At 38.7% G+C, this 23,527-nt stretch overlaps 2 protein-coding genes across 2 annotated transcripts; one reads left to right on the top strand and one right to left on the bottom strand.

Moving 5' to 3' along the window:
* Positions 1-2,464: 2,464 nt before the first annotated feature.
* LOC144708803 (RNA-binding (RRM/RBD/RNP motifs) family protein) lies at positions 2,465-7,490 on the top strand. Its single transcript, XM_078582239.1, has 12 exons — positions 2,465-2,783; positions 3,331-3,896; positions 3,983-4,072; positions 4,162-4,401; positions 4,687-4,908; positions 4,981-5,269; positions 6,024-6,337; positions 6,414-6,517; positions 6,589-6,674; positions 6,760-6,836; positions 6,917-7,016; positions 7,231-7,490. The coding sequence occupies exons 1-11, from the start codon at positions 2,567-2,569 to the stop codon at positions 7,013-7,015; spliced, it is 2,304 nt and encodes a 767-aa protein (XP_078438365.1). The 5' UTR covers positions 2,465-2,566; the 3' UTR covers position 7,016; positions 7,231-7,490.
* Positions 7,491-14,989: 7,499 nt separating this feature from the next.
* LOC144708673 (serine/threonine-protein kinase PCRK1-like) lies at positions 14,990-18,614 on the bottom strand. The gene is made up of 4 exons (XM_078582088.1): positions 17,625-18,614; positions 16,573-16,833; positions 15,571-15,693; positions 14,990-15,489 (listed from the first exon to the last, which is right to left on the bottom strand). The coding sequence occupies exons 1-4, from the start codon at positions 18,006-18,008 to the stop codon at positions 15,103-15,105; spliced, it is 1,155 nt and encodes a 384-aa protein (XP_078438214.1). The 5' UTR covers positions 18,009-18,614; the 3' UTR covers positions 14,990-15,102.
* Between the last annotated feature and the right edge of the window lie 4,913 nt (positions 18,615-23,527).

Raw genomic sequence — 23,527 nt, 5'->3', positions numbered from 1 at the left:
AGCCAAACTTCCAATGTAATGATGCATAGCACTCATCACATTGTGTCAACTCATGTATTGAAGTGAGTATCTCTTTGAGCTGAAGTACACTATCACCCAACATATATGAACCAAAGTCATCATATAGGTTGAGCTGGTCAATCTTCACCCGAAGAGTATCATTACCATCTATAAAGGCATGTGTTGATGGAACCTTTATCACGTGTAGGGAGTTTGATTTGTCCTAGACTTCAAGGTTTATGAAGTGTGTTATACATAGCAAGTGTCTACTTGCACACAATTGAGGATTTAATGATTTTAAAATGCTAATCATTTTTCTGTTTTTGATGCATTGTTAGTAGCCACTGAACACGCACACATAAATTATTTCATAATGATAAAAAAGGAATTGATAAAAAATACAGTATAGATACTAAAATGATTTGTACCTTTGACTTTGATTAAAACCCAACCAAAATTTCCAAGATGATGGCTCATGTTTTCCCGATTGTGGGGGCCATTCAACTGGTGCATGCTAAGCGCATGCGTCAACTAATGTATAAAACACACTTCACACAGTTTTCACTCCTTATCTACCCAATGGACAGTCAACCCTAATAATACAATTTTGTTGTTTAAGTCCGTGCATCGCTTGTTAGTGATGCATGGACAACATCAGCCAATTTTCTCCTCATGCTGTTTTTTATATCCTTCTAAAGTGCATGTAATTTTGCATTTAGTACTCAATGATGATATATATCTCTTATTTTGGAATATAATGAAGTCTTATGAATTACTTCTTACTAATGATAGCCCATGACGAATTGGAAACATATATAACGAGCACCAGTTCCTCTTTCGTCTGCTCTATTGTAATGCTTTGTACTACCTATTGTGTTTAAGTAATCAGCCACTGACCTCTCTTTTGGGACTTCACTCTACTTGCCCTTCAAGGTGACATACAATTCACGATGAAACCTCTCTAGATGCCTCTACATTGGAATACACTTTGATATTTGATGCCCTCTACTTTGATGCCCTCTAAGTCGCACTTAAATTTTTTATGTCCCCCACATGCGTAGAACCGTAACATACCACAAGCATTATGAAAGTTATTATTCTGTTTTATTTTGTACTACTATCATTTGATTCATCTTCTGCATATACATGGGTACGAAATTTGGTTTGTGTGAAGAAGTATCATGTTCCACGCTGTCAATTTGCAGTTTTATGAAATGAGTGTAGATGCAAAATGGAACGAGAACAAAAAAGTGACACATATAATTTACATATAAACCACCCCCAAACATTAGTTTAGATTAGTGGCATCAGTCAAGAAGGACTCACTGCATTGACTTTTATTTTACTTAGAAAATCTTCGACCCGATCTTTTATGTATTCAACCTGTTCCACTCAAGACCAATGAAAACAATGAATTATTTTTTTAAAAGAGGATGGGTCTTCCAAATGAAGAAGAAAATAAGCATCAAAATACATGCACATCCGACATTATTATTTCCATTTCGTCCATTAAAGTTTATACCTTGTAAATTATTGGTATGAAGCATGTCAAGACTTTGGGCCAAAAAATTGTGAAAATGTTTTCTAAGACTTGAGATGTGATTCATATCCTACCCCTTTCGTTGAATAAATTATCAAGAGGATGGATTAAAAAGTAGGACAAAAATAAACGGCACCAAGCTAAACAGTACTTACTTCAGAGCCCTAGACAGCTGAAATCAAATTCTTCAGAACCAAAGCATGTGAAAAGAACGATTATAAGGGATGGGACAATAGGGTAGATCTAGAAAGTTTTTTTCCTTGTCCCACGTCCCACTTTTTTGGGTCATAACGATGGCCCATTTGAGTTCCACCCTCGCTCTCGCTCTCGCTCTCGCTCTCGCTCTCGTTAAACTCACTAAACTAGTCTAACACGACTGGTAAGATTTCCAAAGAATGCCTCTCTCTCTCTCCCTCAAACTATCTTTTTCTATCTCTGACTTCATCTCTCAACCCACCATCTTCATCTCTCTGACTTCATCTCTCAACCCACTCACTGCCCATCTTTTTCTCTCAAGCCTCCAATCTTCATCTCTCTCTATTACACTTCTTCTCTCTATGTCTTTTAAGGAAAGGAAACTGGAGAAGAAATCATAAGGGAATTCAGCCAAAAAAGGATGCTAAATTTTATCCAATCGTCATCGTATTCGTCATCCATTCGTCCAGCTCCTCGAACTAAACTGCAGACTTCGTAACGGTGACCAACCGAACAACCGTTCCGTCCCGTCCTTTCGCTCCGTCCGTCCCGTCCATTTATTTACATTATCCGTCACCCGTCCAATAGACTAGCTTTTACTGTACTTCAAAAACCTTTATATCTATATATTTATTTATTTATTTGTTTTTATTTTTCTCCACTTTTTTGGGTCGGTGCTGATCAAATTGGGCCCTTTATATCCGAAGCCCATCTGCTACAAGAACAAAACTAGGGTTTCCGACTCTTCCCCGTCGCGCCTCAGGCGAACAATCCCTTCCCAGAAGCTGCGAACGATCTCGATTCTCCTGGTTGTTCACGATCTTGGTGAAGATGCCTCCTCGAGCGGTGAAGAAATCCGGAGGAGGGTCGTCGGGTACTCTTAGGAAGACGGCTTCTAGGGCTGCCAAGGTGAAGCCGACGACAGAGGTGGAGACGACAACAGAGGTGGAGAGGACAACAGAGGTGGAGAGGACAGCAGAGGTGGAGACGACGGCACAGGTGAAGCCTACCGAGCCGGAGGTTCAGTCCGGTGCCAATGGATCTCTTGGTATGTCTCATCCGATCGTCTTTCTCTACTGTCGTTCTGGGTTTTTTTTCTTCTTTTGATTGCGTGAGTTTTAGTGTTCTAATTGGGAAGCATTTTCGATCATTTAATTCCTATTATACGTTTTCGTGACGGGTTTTGGTGTGTCATTCTTTTTTTTGCTTAATCATGTAATTGTTGCTTGTTCAAATATTTCCGACGACATTAAAGTTCGATTCGATGCTGATCTAGTGTCCGAACCATGACCAACTTGCCTTCTCTCTGAAATTTATTTTTATTTTGCTTCATCTTTTAAACTCAAAAAATGACATCAAAAAGGCTAAATAACCACGGTATTATGGTTGCTTGTTCTAAGATTCTCTGACAACATGAACGTTTGCGTCTCTGTTGATTCTATTCGTTTTCAAGTATTAATCTTTTCCTCGGAAAACAGAACTATAGTCGCAAGTTCCCCAAGTTGTCTCCCTTGGCGGTATTATAGATCAAAATAGTGTCTAATTAAATAAAGATTTGTAATAGCTAAACAAGCTTGGAACATATTATGCTGCAGACGATGGGGCTACTAAGGAAGTTTATGTCGAAGAAGATAAAGGGGAAAAGTTAGATTTGGATGATACAGAACTTGAATATGATCCTGAAGAAGAACCTGCAGAAGACGATGAGAAGGAGGTTGAGAATGAAGATGAAATTGTAGAAGCGGAAGGCGAAGAGGTGGAAGAAGAAGTGGAAGAAGAAGAAGAAGAAGAAGAAGACCTCGGTGATGGTGCTGAAGAAGTTGAGATGATAGAAGAGATAGAGAGCGATGGTGAGGATGTTGAAGAGGAAAAAGATGTAGAAGAGGTTGAAGAGGAGAACGTTGACGCCGCCGAGCATGAAGAACAACATGAAGTGCTTACTGAACACCGCAAGAGAAAGGAGTTTGAAGTTTTTGTGGGTGGTCTGGATAAGGATACGACTGAAGAAGATCTTAAAAACTTCTTCAGTGATATCGGTGAAGTGGTGGAGGTCCGGCTTATGAAGCATCCCGTTACTAAGAAGAACAAGGGTTTCGCTTTCCTGAGATTTGCCACGGTCGAGCAGGCAAAGCGAGCCGTCGCTGAAATGAAGAGCCCAGTGGTATTTTTAAGAAAAATCACTTTGTAATTGTTTTAGTTAATTTCATATTAATATGAGGATTGATTTAGTTCGTTTTGGTTTTTTAGATCAAGGGAAAACAGTGTGGTGTTTCGCCGTGCCAAGACAACGATACCCTCTTTCTCGGAAATATCTGCAAGACATGGACAAAAGAACATGTACGTTGATGGACATTGTTTGTACGCAACTTGTGACACTTATTCAAGTAAATTTATTCTGATTTCATCTTTGTTTGACGCGATTTCAGCTCAAGTCGAAGTTAAAGCAGTACGGAGTTGGAAACATTGAAGAACTGACATTAGTTGAGGACAGCAACAATGAAGGGCTCAACCGAGGATTTGCTTTTCTCGAGTTTCCGTCTCGTAAAGAGGCAATGGAAGCGTACAGATGCCTGAGAAAGAGGGACGTTGTATTTGGGGTTGACAGGCCTGCTAAGGTGTCCTTTGCTGATCCTTTCATCGAACCCAGCGATGAAGTTATGGCTAAGGTTTGTGTGTCGTCCTTGAAATGTCTAGGGTTTGACAAACGTCAATGTCTTCTACCCTCGTTGACGTTAAATAGGTTTTTTTCTGACGTTTTCTGACGTTTTATAAATAGATTCAATCAAATAAACCTTTAATTTTGTTTAATTCCAGCAATATCTGTTGGCGTCATCTCGATGTGTGATAATCAAATCTCGATGCCATCATCAACCCTAGATCGTGATAATCAAATATGCTACTATGAAGCTTGATTTTTGGAGCCTAATTACCGGATCTGTCTCGTTTTTCAGGTTAAAACTGTCTTTATAGATGGTCTGCCCGTCTCCTGGGATGAAGAACGCCTCAGAGATCATCTCAGAAAATTCGGGCTTATTGAGAAAGTAGAACTTGCCCGCAACATGCCATCGGCGAAGAGACGAGACTTTGGTTTTGTCTCATTCGATTCGCACGAGTCTGCGGTTAAATGCGCAGAAACTATCAATAACACAGATCTCGGTGAAGGAGACAAGAAGGTATTTTTCTACTTTGATACGAGTTCTATGCTGGTGTTTTCTTTTAATAGTGTACTATTTTATATTTTTTAGGTTAAAGTAAGGGCTAGACTATCACGCCCAATCCAAAAGGCGCGTGGGAAGTTGAGTCGGCGATCAGAGTATTCAAGGCCAGAGAAGGTAACTTCAAGGGGCAGTCGTCCTTCCTGGGGCCGCTCTCAGCCTTACAGAGAAGTGGGCCAAAGTTCAAGGCCCATTAGCAGTCGAGCCCGCGGGCCCCAGCGTCCTGTGGACCTTAAGCCCAGACGGCCGCTCGTAAGGTCTGCCGAGAGAATCAGAGATCTGCCTCCCCCAAGTCGTTCCTACGAACGAAGGCAACCAGGTGATTAAGTCTATTTAATCATGGTTTTATTTATTTTTTATCATGTTTGGGTTTGGCGGTTGTCTGAGTCATAGTTAATGTCGGTCAAAGAAAAGATAGAAAGAAAGATAGGAAGAGAAAGGAATATATAGAGAGATATATAGGAAGATAAAGGAACGTATAAATAGAAAGAGAGGAAGAAAAAGGAATAGATAGAGAGAAAGATAGGTAGAGAAAATAATAGATGGAGAGAAAGATTGGTAGAGAAAGAAAGAAGTAGATATGGAGAGATAGGACGAGAAAGGGATAGATAGAATGAAAGATAGGAAGAGAAAATAATAGATGGAGAGAAGGGAATAGATATAGAGAAAGATAGGACAAGAAAGGAATAGATTTGACGAATTTTAGGTTATCGTTGGTAGTTGACGCAATGCCTCATGGAATAATTACAAATGGAATGGGACAGAATCCAATCTGTCATGGGTCATCCGTCCTGACCTCTGAATGAAAACAGAGAACGAAACCCTTTACCTGCTCCCATTACATCCAATGTTCGGTTTGTTCTGAATTCCTGTCCTTCGTTTTGTTGGAGCCTTAGTTGATGCCTTATGTCAATGTTAGCTACCAATTTAGTAAGAGTCAAGTAAAAAAGTAGTCAATGTTTATGGTCCTAGCTGGCTACAATAATTATGTTGACATAAATTTTCTTTGACGTTGACTATGCCATTGGTGAGTAAATTTTATTTTGATCTTTTTACTTTTTTTTATCGTACAGTTGACCCATACCCAAAGGCATCATCAAAGAGAGACATGGTAAGACGTGAACTCCCTCCCAGAAGTAGAGCTCCTGTGGAGTACTCTTCGAGGGATCCAGTGGAAAGGCGTTCCTTCTACAGGGATGAGTACGCAATGCATGGACCAAGTTTTGATGATGAAGTTCCTCGAAGTGCATCTCGAAGTGCCGCCAGAAGAAGTTATGACGAAGATGGGTACGGACGAAGGATTGAACGTCCGGTTTCAATGTATCGTGAGGGCCATGGCCGTGAATATGATTCCATATCTGGTTCCAAGCGACCTTATGCTGCAATTGTAAGCTTCTTGGATCTCTTTTGTTATTTCCGTGTCCGGTTGGTTTGATTTTGATGAGTTTTCTTTTGAATTAAAGGATGATGTTCCTCCTCGTTATGCCGAAATGAGTGCACGTCCACCAAGACCACGGATTGATTATGGTGTCAATGATGGCAGTGATTACAGTTCATATGGCGAAAGGTTGTTCTATGTCCTTTTTGTTGATGTTTAATTAAAGGATACTTACTTTCTACAAATTTGTATCATCGCAGGCTTAGATCCACTGCTGGATATGGCAGCAGCCGAAGCTCTTTTTCTGGTCCAGAATCACATCCTGGCTACAGTAGCAGTCGTTATGGTATGAACTACCTTTAATATTGAATTATTGTTACTTTTTGTTTCTGTCCATCTTTGAATTTTACCATCAAATTATTTGTTCGCAGGCTCTGCAAGGAGCGGTGATGTTAGAGGGATGCATTCCTCAGGATACAACGACAGCTCATATGTTTCTCGATCTCACGTAACTATATTTTCTTTATTTTCCTTGGCTTTTTCACATTTTTATGTAGGTTTTAATGCGATGCTATTTTTCTTCTTTAGATTGGAAGTGCCTCTTCTTCTTATCCATCATTGTACTCTAGTCGAGGCGTGGGTGGCAGTGGATATCTTGGCGGTGGAGGATCGGGATCGTACTACTAAGGTACATGGCTCTTTAGCATCATCTTTTTCTCTCCTCTCTCTCTCTCTCTCCATTGCATCATAGACACCGTAGTGGTCGCGTGGTGGTCAGCTCCAGCGTTCCTCTGGTAAAAGGGAACTACAGGATGATTTGCTCGCAAGAGGCATTATGTATACCATGAACTGGATCCAGAGACACAAGACATATTTAAGTTCACACATGGGTTTGTCTTCAGGTTAAAGCCAGAGGCGTGTGTTAGGCTCACGAATTCATTGGAGCTTCTGGGTATGATGCCTAAACGCCTTGAAACTGTCTGGCAGTTCATAACTGAAGAAAAAACAATCTTGAGATGTCATGTTATGAGACTGGAGTGGGGAATGCATCCTTGGATTTCTTCCTGGTTGACCAGTTTCTTAATGTAACGAGTTCTCAGTTTTTGACTTTGGCGAACAAAGGTATCTTGATGGTTGTCCGTGGGACACCCTTTTTCTGTTATCTCCAAAGAGATTTGCATCGGAAGGTCCGCGCTTCTTTGGCTCACGGCCGATATGGAAACCTTCCTTTTAAGTTTAAGTTTTCTCTTTGGATGAGCATACTTTAAATGATATGATGAGGTATGGTATCCCTCGCATGGAACAGAACCTCGGATTGCTCAATGTTTTGCTTAACTCACATTTCTAAATTTTAATGGACATCCCTCTCTCAAAAGGCTAACCTTCTGGCTGAGATGGGACTTTGGAAAGAAGAGAGAATCTTCTCTGGGCTCCAGCCAAGTCTTTGCTAAGTTTATGTTTTTTGGATGAACATTCTCTTAAATATCTTTCGTCAAGGAGTAGTCTCATATTGCTAAAGTTTTGCTCATACGATGATTTTGAGGATGCTATGATCTTCTCCCTGCCAATTCAAATGGTCTCTCTCCTCGCACATGTTACAGAGACATACTAAGAAGAAAAACTCCAGCTTCCAGGCTGAGATGGGAAGAAATTTCTCTGTGCTACAGCCGTTATGGAAACTTTTAGCGTAGTGTTTATTCATTGGATGAACTTTCTCTATAATCTTTTTCATCAACAAGTGGTCTCAAATGGCTCTTGAGGATGCTTTTCTCTTTTCCGTCACACATAGTAAGGAGAAGTTTTACCTTCTGGCTAAGATTGGAGAGAAGCTTCTCTGGGCTCCAGAAAGTGGTGCATTAAAAAGTAGTCTAGTTTGATGGTATTCCTCTCTTGCCAATTCAAACGAATTTTCTTCTTACCCAACTCTCCTGCCGGTCTGGCTGAGATGGGTCTTGCCAAGAAGAGAGAAGTTTCTCTGGGTTCAACCAGCGGATGTTTCAATTTTCTCCCAAGTTTCGTTTATCTGGACGAGCATTTTCTTTCATAGTGAGAGGCATGTTTCTCACATTTGAGTGGCCTCAGATCCTAATTTTTTTCTTAATGATGGATTGAAGGGTGTTAATCACCGCCCGTAGTGCTTACTCACGCCATAACTTGGATAAGGGAGAGAAATTTGTTCTTGTTTCTCTGGGTTCCGGTCGATGCGTCTACTTCTTCGAAGTTTCTTTTTTCTGGATGGGCAAACTCTGTAAACATAGACTAAACCCAGATCTCAAGAAATATCCATAATGATGGATTTGAGGATGTCAGTAAACTGGGGGGATAAACCAGATCATCTGGTTCAGATGAATCTCAGGTATAATTAAGATAAATATTTCTCTAGATTTCCGGCCAGGTTTTTCTTGCTTTCTATGAGCATTCTGTTTAATGTGTAATATTCACTCACTAAGAGAACAGGAGCCTCAGACTTCCCAAATTTGCTCCTCTAATGGTGTTGGGGATGTCTTAGCAAGAACAGGGAAAATCTAACAATTTAATTGATCCAAACCAGCTGCTCAAACCTCATGGAATGCCTGCCATTTCAATCTACAAAGTGTTTCTCTCGGTTTTGTTGATTTTATAATAACCCTGTGTATTCATTACCAAGCGAAGTGAGCTATAGAGCTCCCATCAAGGTGTCTTAAATTTTGCGGCTATTACTTAATCTGGCCGTTCTGTTGGATGCAAAGATGAACTTGATTTAAGAGCTGGGTTGGGTTTTAATTATCTGAAAGAAGACGAATTATCTAACCAATTTTTGTTCTAAAATGTTGGGAACTCCGTTCTTCTAAGGGATTTCGATCACACAATGGGAAACTTCAGTTTGGTTATCACCCAAGTGCTGGATATTAACCATCATATGAATCTCTATTAGAATTAGAGTGGGGCCCACCATCATCCATTCATATCATCATTCATTATGCCATGTTGCATCATTTCATAGAACCTGCTATCTGCATCTTCTTCGCCTCGTTGATCAATTGCCGTTTCTGTTCGCTTCTCCGATGTAATGTTTAAGCTTGTAGAGAGTGGAATTCTTTGAATCAATCGCTATATGCAAAAATCATCTGTCTAAATGTTTACATCTGGATGTCTCTTTCTTGCGTTTAGTGAAAATTTTCGTTTGGTACGATTTCAACCTCTTTTTTTAGGAGATGAAGATAATTTCTACGTAATATAGAGGGGTCTTCCTAGGATGGTATTTTGTCTCCACATATACATCTAAATGTCTCTCTTCCCTTTTATTGAATGAAGATTTTTGTTTTCCTTCTGGTGTCAACTGACCCCGATAATCTTTGTTCAGAGAGAGACAGAGATGGCTTATTGTGTGGGTTTTAAGGAATATTCATTGAAAGAAATAAAGATGATTCATTCCCGATCAATTTTAAATATATGGTATCACTCACACAAAAAATATTTGTTGTGTTCACATCGGCCTCCTCCATTAAAAATATTGGAGGGATTTATAAATCTTCACTGTTGCTTGGAGGAAAATATTGAGGATGTGTGAAGAAAATATTGAGTATTCCTATTTTAGTCTTTTAGCAAGTAGTGACATCATCTTCTTATTCATTGAAGAAATGTTACTCATCACCATGCCCACTAACAGTTAAAGATGCGTTCATAATACCTCTCAATACCACAAGTGATAGAGGGAAGAATGGCATTAACCTCCAACTTGATGCCTACATTTTCTAATACAAAGAAAATCTCGATTATGAGAAAAATGTTTGATGCAAAGCTCTCGAACAACAAGGACACGCGGATGATAAACTTAAAATAGCATCAATCTAGTTAGCAGTTACGTGAAATGGGCCATAACCATTTTTATCATCAGTGGTGTAGTTGTGAATAATTTTTTATCATAATGAACCATTATAAGCTTGATCTCCGCATTTATATGATTATGCAACTTCTTTGACAAAGGATGAGCATGCTCTAAGGGGATCTATATCAAGTATTATTCGTGAAAAAACATTTTATACGAAATTCATTATTTTTTATAACATTCAAAACGTCTCGTAGGTTCAGCAAAGTATTCCCATTGGTCAGTACTATATATAAATATGATGTGAAAGTAAAAAACAACAAACTGTTCAGTAACGGGTTGTAGTTGATAACACAAAAATTATTAACTTGTATCTGTGAAATATACACACGTTTATGCCTAAAAATAATTATAAATGTGTGTTACCAACCTTTAACTAATAAATAATATTCTTACTAGAGTAATATTCTTATTTTTGTGGATTTGATGTTATTTTTAATCAAACATCATATTCTTAAAGAAATTAATTTTCCAATTCAAAATAGATTATCTTTACATGACTTAGCGTTATTTTTAGAATGATATTTTAAAGTATGTATATCTTTAAAATATCCTTGCCACGTGTCTCCCTTATATTTATCTAATGGCAACCAATCAAGAGCGTCCTAAATGATAACCTGTGCTTATCATTCGAAAAAGATGCAATTATGGCATCAGGAATCGCGATACCATAATGAGCCAATCATTATAGAGAACTTTCTATAAACTTTATTTGCAGGAGTGACGTGGACCAATAGGAAAAAGATATGATTTAAATTGCAATAAATGTGATGCGATAATCTAGCAAGAAAATAATAAAAAAGATGTGGCATTCAGGTGGGGGGTGATTGCAGGAGATGAGGCGATGCACCAATGATTAATAACTGACAATTGGATGTCTTAATCATAAACCGAAAAAGAGGAGCATAAGAGCTGATGATGAGGAGAGAGGAAAAAAAGGGATGGCTAGGATTGTTCTAAACTCAAAGCACGATATCCGCAGATCTTGAGGTCCGATTGAGCTGAAATTTTCGGGGATGCTTCATCTTTACCCCCTCTTTTCATTCATACCCTCTGTTCTATGAAAAAGGGGGTGGATGACTATCAAATTCATCCTTAAACTTGTTTCCTACTCATTTAGGCTGATTTAAAGACAACGTGTTTCTGAGGTCCATGAAGTCTTTTCTTGGTGTCCTAGATGTATGGGAAGAAGAAACAGAAAAGAGGGGGAGCTTACCTGCACTCGTAAATCACCATGATCCTTGCAGAAACGTAAGGATCTTTGGTAAGTATCCTCACCTCATTTTGTTTTTCTCGACTTTGACACTTGCTCAGATTGATTTCCTTATCACATCTCACCATCATGTCACCTCCATATTTTCTCTAACCATGTCTTAACACCTTCGCGTCACTGTCTTGTTACAAACTTACTCTTCATTTACCATATACAACTCGTTATCTATATCGTCACCGCTATTCTTTGGGTCATCATCATTTGCTCCTCGCATTCTCTCGATCTTCTCAAATCCTACTTATCACTATCTGTGGACTATTATCATCACTTTTTTCTCACCTTGCATTTTGTTGACATTTGGTTTCGTATCTCATCTCATCCCAATAATCATTATATTTAAGTACTTAGATCCTTAACCACCGTTTCATGTGGAGACAATCTATAATCACCACATAAATTACTAAGTGAGTACAGATTTATATTTTTATTGAATAATTTTATAAATACTGACAATTAACTAAAGCCCTAATTTTTTAGATTATCAATACTCCAGTGACATGACATACCACTCAATCGTCATGCAGTCTACCACCATTCCCTTTGTTGAAAGAAAGTTTGATTATATTCACTTTTCAAGCCCATTATGGATAAAACCTATGACTGACACCAAATGTTGATTATATCATCTAGTCATGGAGTGTGAATCAAATATTTTACCATAATTTTGTTGATGGTCCAATTGTCCATGCACATTCTCCAGCTTCCATTCTTTTAGGGAATGAAAAATGTAGGAGAAACATTAGGGCATATCATCTACCTTATGAGGGCTTTTTGTCATAGCTCTTCGACTTCATCCAATAAATCTGATTTTTCATTTGCAATCGTTCTATAATGAGGTATGTTTGTAAAAATTGCTCTTGGAACAAGGTTGACCTGGTGTTGAATGTCCTTCATTGGCGGAAGATCTATGGCATATCACGAATCTTTGGAAACTCAAGTAAGAGCTTATGCACTTTTTCAAGTACTACTTACAAGCCACAATATTGAATTCAGATTTTGAAAAATAAAAAAGGCATTATACATTTATTCATGCTTCAAAAAAGCTTCTTTCTATCGATCGATATGTTCTCCTTTTTTAAGCTTAGAGGAGGCATAGACGTTATTGTATAGAGCATAAATTTCTGATCATCCTTAAAGAAAGCAAAACAATTATATGTACCAATGGAGATAGAATTGCTAACACAATAGTTAATTGATTACACTCTAATGGATTGAAAACACACTAACACACTAAAATGATTTTTTGTATGTTATCAAACTTGACATGATTGAAAAATATTTTTTTAAAATATATTATTACTTTTTTAGACTTTGGTTTTTTATGGATCTTCCTGACATGAAATTCAAGAAGAAAAAAAATTGTAAGTTGAAATATATGTTTTAGATTTTTTATGACGTTAAATTAGAAGATATATTGTTTTTAAAGTCAAAAAATACTTTTTACTATTGTTATTGGATAAATATAGTTTATGGAACTGTTTAATGCACTTAATGAATTTTTACAGACTTCCAAATTTTCGTGCCATGCCGGCAATTTAGAGGGAGAAAATCAAAGGATTGGGAACTATTCAACATGAAACCGTGAGATTGGACAATCCAAATGGATTTTGTGGCCACAATTTTGAGGGTAGTTTCTTCTTTCCATTCTCTTTCCATAATACAAATTGATATATAAATTCACCCATTGATAAAAGTAAAAATCATCCTAGAATATATATCCCAGTTTAGGTGGTCAAGTATAAGAAAGTGATTTCAAGATCCATCAAGTTTTCTTGGACTTCATTGTGGATTGAAATTAGAATGCGAGAGAGAAGTGGGGGGGAACTCTTTCATGGTGAGTCTTCTTGAATTTGCTTTGTTGTCTTCTTTTTTATTTGATCTTCCCCCATCTACATCTATCCATCACATCCATCCATCTGCATCATTCCACACCCATCGCATTCATATCATCCATCACATTTATCTCATCCATAATGTCCATCTCGTAGGTAATAACCATCAATAAAATTCATACACATCATTCATTGATATCCTGTTTCCACACCCATTTGTGTCATTCCTTTATATTCACAAGTATAATTATGACATACATCTTCCTTTGACTGACTTCCTTCTTGTCTCTGTATTCTTACTTAATAAATATATTTTCTCATTCCCTGATCACCATATAAAAAGAAATTAACCTCCTAATTTCCGTTCCCAATGGAGGCGATGTTTTTTAATCACTAAGAAGTCAAGTTCTTTTAGAAGTCAAGGTTTATAAATAATAATCGATGAACTTAAATATCAATGACAAATTATTACCCTAAATTAGAGCTCATCACTCATCATAAGAAAACTTTTATGGTTGTTTAAGGACGATATGACATGCATTCATATAAAAAATACCACATTGTACTTGATCCATATTTTTTTTGTCAATAATATTTTCCCAAGCTAGTGTCATTGACTTTGTTCCCAATGTCATCATGAATCCAACTAATCTCATGTGCTTGCGCAAGAGGCTCCAGCTTGAAGTCCAACGTTTTTACCAAGTGAAGGGAAAAAATATTCTCATTACAACTGGCATCAATAAATTACTTGATAATGTGTACTTGATTTCCTCCACCTTGCTTGGCATTCTCATGTACTATATTAAGTTTGCTCTGTGACGCATAAAATTTTGGCATCCTTTTTATCATTTATTCTACACGTTAATGTAATATTAGTCATTGAATGTAAATATAGAACAAAAAACATGCATATTTCCATGAAGTTTTTAAAAAGTTTAAAATTTAAGATAAAAAATTCTATCATAATCAGATGGAAGAAATGAATTTATCAAAAGATTCTTTGTTCTCATTTACGAATAGAGGCTTTACCTAACTGTGTTTGCTTTAGTTGCACCTTCTCCAGCCAAAGGAGTGCACAACTTTTATGCTTAGATGATGGATGACAGATGACGAGTTATCTTGACAAAAAATTAAAATCTACATCACCAATCAGAGGCATCATAAGAAACTAAGACAATAGAAGAAAGGTTTAGGAGTCCATCACGGTGTCGGAAAATATGACCAATTGACAGGATGACGATGTTGCGATGGATGAGAGTTTTCTAAACCAAAAAATTAAAATCTACATCACCAAACAGGGGGCATCACAAGAAACTAAGAAGCGAAGGATGACGGGTTTGGGAGTCCATCACAGTGCGGGAAGACATGAAAAATTGACAGGATGACGATGTCGCGACGGTTGACGAGTTATCTTAACCAAAAATTTTAAAATCTACATCACCTAACAGGAGGCATCACAAGAAACCAAGGCAGAAAGGAAGACGGGTTTGGGAGTCCATCACGGTGACGGAAGACGTGACGTGTAGACCGGATGACGATATCTAGATGGATGACAAGTCATCTTAACAAAAATTTAAAATCTACATCACCTAACAGGAGGCATCACAAGAAACCAAGGTGGAAAGGAAGACGGGTTTGGGATTCCATCACGGTGACGGAAGACGTGACGTGTAGACCGGATGACGATATAGAGACGGATGACACGTCATCTTAACAAAAATATAAAATCTCCACACATACACACACACACTCTCTCTCTCTCTCTAGCTCTCATTTAAAATCCAGACCGAGAGGGCATTTTTTAAGGAGGATCGTCTGTACCTTGTAAGTGGGACTTCCGCGAGGAATTCTCCTTCAAGATCTCCACTACCTCTCCCATGGTGGGGCGGTCCCTAGGGTTTTTGGCGAGGCAGGCGTTGGCGAGCTCCGCCATCTTCCTCGCCGCGGCGAGGGGGAATCGCCGCTCGAGGCGAGGATCCATGGCGGTCGCGAATTTGGAGCTCTGCGGAGGGAATTTCTTCACCCACTCGAGCAGGCGCTGCTCGTCCTTGGGCTTGTTCCTGTCTAGGGCACGCCGCCCCGTCAGGATCTCGAAGAGGACGACGCCGAACGCCCAGAGATCGCTCTTCATCGTCAGATGCCCGGTTTCGATGTATTCCGGCGCTGCGTAGCCGTGCGTTCCCATCACCTGCCGGAAGATTTGAAGGGTTTTGGGGATGAGAAATTGGGGGGAGTAGGGGGAGGAAGACGATGGAGTAGAAGAATCTACCGCGGTGGAGACGTGGGAACGGCCGTCGGAAGGTCCCTCCCTGGCCAGGCCGAAGTCGGACAGCTTCGGATTCATGCTCTCGTCCATGAGCACGTTCGCTGTCTTGAAATCCCGAAAAATCACCTGCGGAAACTAGATCTCAGAGAGAACGGAAGAAGATCAATTGTGATCGAGCAATTTTCTTCCGTCGGAAGGTTCCTCCGCGCGAGAGCGGGAGCGACGAAGGTTCTGCAAGAAAAACCTGCTAAAAACCCAAACCTTTGATTTGTTGATGGCGAGGAGCCTCCGACGGAAGAATGATCAGAATGAGTTCGAAAACCTTTTCTTTCTCAAGATTATCTCAGAGAGAATGGAAGAAGATCAACTGTGATCGAGAAATTTGTGTTGTTGCTGTTTTGGGGCCAAATTAAATTGTTGATGGCGAGGAGCCTCCGGTGGAAGAACGATCAGAATTAGTTTGAAAACTTTTTCTTTCTCAAGATTGTCTCAGAGAGAATGAAAGAAGATCAACTGTGATTGAGAAATTTCTGTTCTTGCTGCCTTGGGGCCATATTGAATTGTTGATATCAAGGAGTTTTGAAAACCTTTTTTTTCTCGAGATTATCCAGGGAGATCAGGTGATAATGATGAATCGTAGACATTATTCGAATGATTAGATACTCATTAATAGAACAAGTAGAACATAATTACGAAAAAAGGGTGCTCAAATAATATTATACATCAACCCAAAAATGAAAAAATATCACGAAGAAAGCATACCAAATTCACTGAAAAGCATATCTAGAATACTAGGCAAAAAATAGAGAATGGAGAATAAATAAAAACAAAAGAACAAACAAGAGATCCCGAAGAAGAGCGTCAAAATTCATAAAAAAGACAAAAAATGTGACAATGGAGAAAATATGCATGATCCACTGGCGAAAAAAGGGAAAAAAAAAAGAACAAAACAAAACAATAGTAAGAAATCCTATAGAAAATGAAATGGAGGTTAACAGAACAAACCGGAAAGCTGAGGCCTTCGTGGAGATATCTCAACCCTTGAGCAACATCAAGAACGATCTTGACTCGTACATCCCATGGAAGAACAGGGCATGCCTTGTTGAAGAGATGATATTCCAAAGTCTTGTTTGGCATATACTCATAAACCAACAATCTTTCAATTCCCTTATCAGTGTCTGTAGCGCAGTACCCAATCAATTTTACCAGATTGGGATGATCCACCACCGCCAGAAATCTAACTTCAGTCAGCCACTCTTTATGCCCCTGAATAAAAAAATTAACAAAATCAGAGTAAAATTCATCAAAGAATTTATACTTAGAACCAGTTCTTGGTACCCAGAAACACTCAATCAGAAAGACAAATGGGTAATGAAAAATGAGAAATAAGAATTTATCCCACGAAAGGTTTACTATTCCTTTTTCAGCTTTTCAGCACGATTCTGATACATCGAACCAGTTCTTGGGGCCTAGAAAAACTCATTCAGAAAGACAAATGGGTAATTAAAGTTGAGAAAATAAGAAGTTATTCCAAGAAAGGTTTACTATTCCTTTTTCGGCTTTTCAGCACGATTCTGATATACTTAAGAACCAGTTCTTGGGGCCCAGAAAAACTCAATCAGAAAGACAAATGGGTGATTAAAGTTGAGAAAATTAGAATTTATTCCAAGAAAGGTTTACGATAGTATGCATTAGATGATACATCAAGAGTAATATGAACGTCGACGGATAATCGTATGATTTTATGTAAACGCTGAACAATAATCAAGAACCTAAAGTTTACACGGTCAGAACTCATTGGCTGGTCAAAATTGAAAAATCGTTTGGCAAATGATTTAAATTCCAGCCAGAAAACCAACTAATATTTAAAAATTCTGGAACAAAGAGCCACTAGGTCACAAAATTCCCTCAATTCAGTCGCACAAACACCGATTCATAGGCAGCGACCTTGAACAACATCCGAATTTCGTCATCGAGCGATGCAGAACGAGTTCCGATCGCAGCAAAATAGAGTAAAAAGAGCGACAGAAATCACGATCTTGTGTTCTTCCGCGAACCTGCCAGCTATTTTGATGAAGCTTCTTGATAGCGACGGCGGTTTTCCCGGCGCGGCCATCGACGGCCTTGACGAAGCCCTTGTAAACGCACCCAAATCCGCCTTCCCCGATCTTCAGCAGCGGATTGAAGTTCTTGGTGGCCTCGGAGAGCTCGCCAAATTCAAATACCCGCAAATTCTGCGCCTTCTCGTCGAACACAGCGTCGATGCTCGGCGCGGAAGAAGCCGAACCGGAAGATTTGCTCGAAGCTCTGTTCGGCTCCGACGCGCACGACGCGCTGTCCGTCGATCCGCCATGATTTGAAGCAGAGAGGGCGGCGGGGGCAGATTTTCTCTCCGAGGGGAAGCTCCTCCATTTCTTTCTGACCAGAGGCAAGCACTTCATGGCCTGAAGAAGCTCGCAGGTGGAATCTTAGAGAGAGAAAGAGGGAGTTCTAGAGAGAGAAAGATGGAGTTCTTGAGAGAGAAAGAGGGAGTTCTAGAGAGAGAGAGAGAGGGAGTTCTATAGAGAGAAAGAGGGAATTCTAGAGAGAGAACGAGGGAGTTCTAGAGAGAGACAGTGGGAGTTCTATAGAGAGAACGAGGGAGTTCTAAAGAGAGAACGATGGAGTTCTAGAGAGAGAACGAGGGAGTTCTAGAGAGAGAACGAGGGAGTTCTAGAGAGAGAGAAAGAGGGAGTTCTTGAGAGAGAAAGAGGGAGTTCTAGAGAGAGAGAACGAGGGAGTTCTAGAGAGAGAACGAGGGAGTTCTAGAGAGAGAAAGAGGGAGTTGCACTGGAGGAAGATGAACGGGAGAAGGGTTTGATCGAGAGGAAGAGATATGGGAGATGAGGATGGAGGAGTCTGTATGAAGGGCGGAGGAGATGAGCGGAAGAGACAGGAGAGACTGGGTCGGTTCTTCTTAGCGTGGTTTTACACAGACAGGTGGGAACAACTTTTCTCTTTCTCTCTCTCTTGCTCTTTCTCTTGTCCTTTCTCTTTCCTTCTCTCTCTTTCCTCTATTTCTCTTCGTCCTTTATCTCTTTCTTGCTGTCTTGTTCTTTCTCTCTCACACACACTTCCTCGCTCTCTCTTGTTCTTTCTCTCTCTATCTTTCTCTTAATCTCGCTCTCTCTCGCTCTCTCTCTCTCTCTCTCTCTCTCTCTCTCTCTCTCTCTCTCTCTCTCTCTCTCTCTCTCTCTCTCTCTCTCTCTCTCTCTCTCTCTCTCTCTCTCTCTCTCTCTCTCTCTCTCTTTATCTGGGTCTCTCTTTCTCTCTATTTTACTCTCAGTCTCTCTCAGTATCTGGGACTCTCTCGTGTTCTTTGTCTTGCTCTATTTTGCTCTTAATCTCATTTTTAGTTGGGTCTCTTAATCTCTCTTTATCTGAGTCTCTCTCTTTCTATTTTGCTCTTAATCTCTCTTTACCTGGATCTCTCTGTTTCTCTATTTTGCTCTTAATCTTTTTTTATCCAGGTCTCTCCCTCTATGTTGCTCTTAATCTCTCTCTTTATCTGGGTCCCTCCCTCTCCCTCTATTTTGATCTTAATCTCTCTCTCTCCTTTGCTCTTAATCTCTCTCTTTATCTGGGTCCCCCCCCTCTCCCTCTCTATTTTGATCTTAATCTCTCTTTCTTTATCATGGTTCCTCCCTCTCCCTCTTTATCTGGATCTCTCTCTCTACTTTGCTCTTAATCTCTCTTTATCTGGGTCTCTCTCTCTATTTTGCTCTTAATCTCTCTTTGTCTGGGTCTCTCTTCCTCTACCTTGAACTTAATCTCTCTCTCTTGATCAGTTGATCTCTCTCTTACAATCTCTCCTCTTTCTCTCTTTCTCGCTCCCTCTCCTCTCTATATTGCACTCTCTCTCGTTCTTGATATGGGTATCTCTCTCTAATCCTCTCTCTCTCTCTTGCTCAAACTCCTTATTTCTCGCTCTCTCTGTCTCTCTCTAACAGCCTGTCCTCGTACGGGCGTCGGTATCATTCAGAGGCCGCGGCATACTTTGACTGAGGTCACGCGGTTACCCAGTCACACGCTTTCAATAAGTCGGTCGCCTCTTCGAGTTGTGCCTTCAACGGCCATCAGACTCTTTAGAAAGAGATAGAAAGAGAAAACTCATTGAAAGGCCTTCAAACTATTTAGATCAAATCAGAGTTACAACGCCGTTCAATGAGTCCTCTCTCTCTCTCTCTCTCTCTCTCCCTCTCCTCTCCCGCTCACTCTCCCTCTCCCTCTCCCTCTCCCTCTCTCTCTCTCTACATATCATTTCTTCTATCAGAAATTGCCCATTTTGGGAACTTGGGCCCATATGTTGGGTGGGCACAAAAAGCCAGTCCATGTCCTTGTCTGCAGGGGCCAGGGATATGATCTGATTGATTGTATGTTTGACCAGATCGAGCATTTGATCTATTGAACCTGATCCTCGATCACCAGAACCAAAAGTCTATTAAGACTTGATCCAGCCATTTGGATCAAATTAAACGATCCTGATGTGTTTGAATCACACAACGCCAATTGAATAGCCAATTAAAGAATGACACATAAACTTTTAAGACTGCCATAACTGTCCATATAAAGACCTTTTCTTGAACCAGAAGTTTGGTGGACTCTCTCTCTATCTCTCTATGACTCTCTCTACATCATTTATTCTATCAGAATTTTGGGCCTACATGTTGGGCTGGCCCAAAAAAGCTGGCCCATGTCCTTGTTCGTGGGGATTTGATCTGATCGATCAAATGTTTGACTGGATGGAGCATTTGATCTAGAATATAGTCCTCGATCATCGGGGTTCAAAAGTCAATTTGAACTCGATCCACTTATTTGGACAAATCAAATTAAACCTTAGCCCCAATTTTCGGATCTAATAACCTGAACAATTTAGATTCAACTGTCTACTGTCTGGTCCAAATAGAATCAGATATGATTGTTTGAATTATTAACAATGTAGATATGAATAACTATTGAAAAAATGTTAGAGATAGTTTGATTTTATTCATTTAGTTTTAGCAGTAAAATTGACTCTTCAATCGATTTAAGTTACTAAAATTGAAGCAATCTACTATATACATCAGACTCAAACCAACTCATTGTTCGATCAAAAAAATTGACCAGTTCAGATTGAATCGAGTTTTAATCGATCAAATATCTTCATTGAACTAAAACCAAATCATTCTTCAATTGAAATTTTCAATCAGTTTGGATCAAATTTAATTTTGATCGATCTAAACTTTCAATAAAATTTTCAATTTAATTTTGCTTACTATACGATCTGATTGTCTCTGCTTTTTCCTGCCATTGGTAACACACCAATTATTGGTTTAAATTTATGAAATTTATATATTTTATGCATTAAAATAATTAAATATGTGTGTGTTATCAGGCTTAAGACGATTAAATATATTTTTAGATTGATATTCTGATTTTTGTGGACTTCATTGCAATTTTTGAGGATTTTTCCAACATTGTATCCTTAAAGAACTTATTTTTATGATTCAGAAAATTCATATACATCTTGAAGTAATGCAATTAACTTGATAGAGAGACCAAGTTCAGTGGAATCCATTGAAAGGTGAACATTATGCTTTTCGAGATTGACTTAATACTCATAAGACATTATTCTGAAATGGAAGTTCATGCTGAGATTTCGTTTCACTTATTGCATTTGTTTCACGAGAAGTATTAAATATTATTCTTTTAATTTTAATGCTGAACTCTTAATTTTTTGTCATTGACTTTTAGCTTTGACATTGACATAGACAAGTCAACTCGACCAGACCAAATCCAGAACAGACCAGTCCTTGACTGTACCAAGATCGGACCAAACTTCATGCTTATGATTATGTTTTTGTGAAAACCGACCCTGACTGGACTGTGACCTTCGATAATCAACCAACTTGTTCTTGGATTTCTTTATTTTTATTTTTTTTGAATATGCAATACTGCACATTTCAGTAAAATCAACATCAAAGGAAGCTTGGTTAGGTCTCTAAAGGGCTTTTTCATATCGAGCATCCACAATAATAATGAATCTCCAAATCAATATCTGGAATGCAAACACTGGCTCAATGTAGTTAGAAGAGTATATCACTTTTCAATAATAATAATGATATAAAAGTTTATCTTACGATAGCCAATGGATGGAGGCTTTATCATTCTTGCATTTTTCAGAGGTTTAAATGTTGACTATGATTAATTTGTCACTAGCAATAACATGCATTTCAACTTTCTCATGATTGAATGTATGACGACAAACCTATACACACCCTATGCATATCTTGAACATTGCCAACACCTTAGACAAACACGATAATTTCTTCCTGATGCTAATATTGTCCAACCATCAACACATCCAAGGCCAGTGGAAAAAATATAGATAGTTGTAAAGGAAGATGCTAACAGTAACATAAATTTAGTCATTTTGGGCGAGGCGGAAAAAAAATTATCCTTGATTGATCAGTTGATACTTTATTAAGTTAAATTGATCATTTCTTAATTAATATATTTTTTGATAGAGTTAATCATGATGTGATATTTCATGGTTGTGATGTGAATATAATACATGTTTTATGTTTTGGTATATGATAATCTCAAATTTAAGGAGTTTTAATTCATCGTCGGTAATTGAGATTATTCAATAAAAATATTTTGTTATTTACACGTACTTAGGAATATTTAGCTACTGATGAGTATGGATTGTATCCACATGGAACGACGATTAAGGATTTAATCTTATTCCCATAGTGATTATCGATACGAGAACATAAAGACAATAATATAATTGTTGAAATAACGATATTGAGTAAAAGGTTGTAATAGTTATTTTTAATATTCGAATTAGCAAAGAAAGAGGAAATGGACGTAGAATTGCACAAAGCGATATGCGAATGGGGTAGAGAACGTGACAAATCCGATAGTGATTGAGTGCGTGAATAGTGTGATGATAGATCGAGAGACGAGATTGGGTACGTTAGGAAGTGGAATGATCTTGGAAATATGATACGTTAGGAGAGACGACGTCGGGAAAAAAACAACATAAGACAAAGATGCTTACCTTATATCCTTATGTTTCACCATGATCACGACGATTTGCCAGTGCCGGTAAGCTCTCCCTCGGCCCCCTTCTATAATGCTTCTTCCCACACACCCAAGACACCAATAACACACTCGATGGATCTCAAAACTCACTATCTTTCAATCAGCCCACACAAGTAGGAAGCAAGTTCAAGAAGAATTTCATAGTGATCCAAGCCTCTATTTATAGTACGGACAGAAAGAGGAGGGGGACACAAAGCAATGCTAAAAACGTCAGCTCAATCGGATGTGTAGATCGCCATATATCACAGTTTTAAGTTGGACCAATGAAGAATATTTATTTTTCTCTCTTGAAGATGCTATGGAGCAAGGTATGTTTTACTCGCATGTGCAATTAATTTGTCCTTAATAATTAACACCAGGAAGCAGCATACTGCAAGTAAAGTGAATAACTATGAAGATCTAGTTCCATAAGAATCATCATCAAATAAATAATTACTAACTTAAAATTCTGTTATTTTTGGGGTAGACAAATTTGATAAAGAAATAGGAACTACTGAAGAAATTTGTGGTATGCGTTGCTATTTCTTGCAAATATTATTTGGCACAAACGCATAATAACAATTACAATAATACTATACGTAGTAATCCAAAAAACACAACAATACTAAAATATTAATTTGGATAAGAAGCCCAGATTATACAAGAAAATATTATAATATTCCCAGGCAGAGAGCAGCAAACTCGATTCCCCTACTCCCGCGGATCAACATAGAAACCAGATATGCATGCACTTTTTTAAACTGATCTTCCCTCCCTGTCTCTCTCTGCGTCTACTTTTAACGTCAGGTCAAACAGAACTTTCCATGACAGTCTTCTCAGCTCCCCTATAAAT

The sequence above is a fragment of the Wolffia australiana genome, chromosome 10 (genome assembly GCF_029677425.1).
Source record: "Wolffia australiana isolate 7733 chromosome 10, ASM2967742v1".
Taxonomy (NCBI): Eukaryota; Viridiplantae; Streptophyta; class Magnoliopsida; order Alismatales; family Araceae; genus Wolffia; species Wolffia australiana.
The sequence above is the reverse complement of the archived record's forward strand: the minus strand, read 5'-3'. Positions and strand labels throughout refer to the sequence as shown.

Excerpts from the sequence above, each read along its gene's own strand:
- LOC144708673 (XM_078582088.1), bottom strand. The coding sequence starts at position 18,008 with ATGAAGTGCTTGCCTCTGGTCAGAAAGAAATGGAGGAGCTTCCCCTCG. Across the intron at positions 15,694-16,572 it reads ACGAAGGCCTCAGCTTTCCG|GTGATTTTTCGGGATTTCAA; the intron begins GTTTGTTCTGTT and ends TAGTTTCCGCAG. Across the intron at positions 15,490-15,570 it reads GTTCCCACGTCTCCACCGCG|GTGATGGGAACGCACGGCTA; the intron begins GTAGATTCTTCT and ends ATCTTCCGGCAG.
- LOC144708803 (XM_078582239.1), top strand. The coding sequence starts at position 2,567 with ATGCCTCCTCGAGCGGTGAAGAAATCCGGAGGAGGGTCGTCGGGTACT. Across the intron at positions 3,897-3,982 it reads CTGAAATGAAGAGCCCAGTG|ATCAAGGGAAAACAGTGTGG; the intron begins GTATTTTTAAGA and ends TTGGTTTTTTAG. Across the intron at positions 4,073-4,161 it reads AGACATGGACAAAAGAACAT|CTCAAGTCGAAGTTAAAGCA; the intron begins GTACGTTGATGG and ends ACGCGATTTCAG.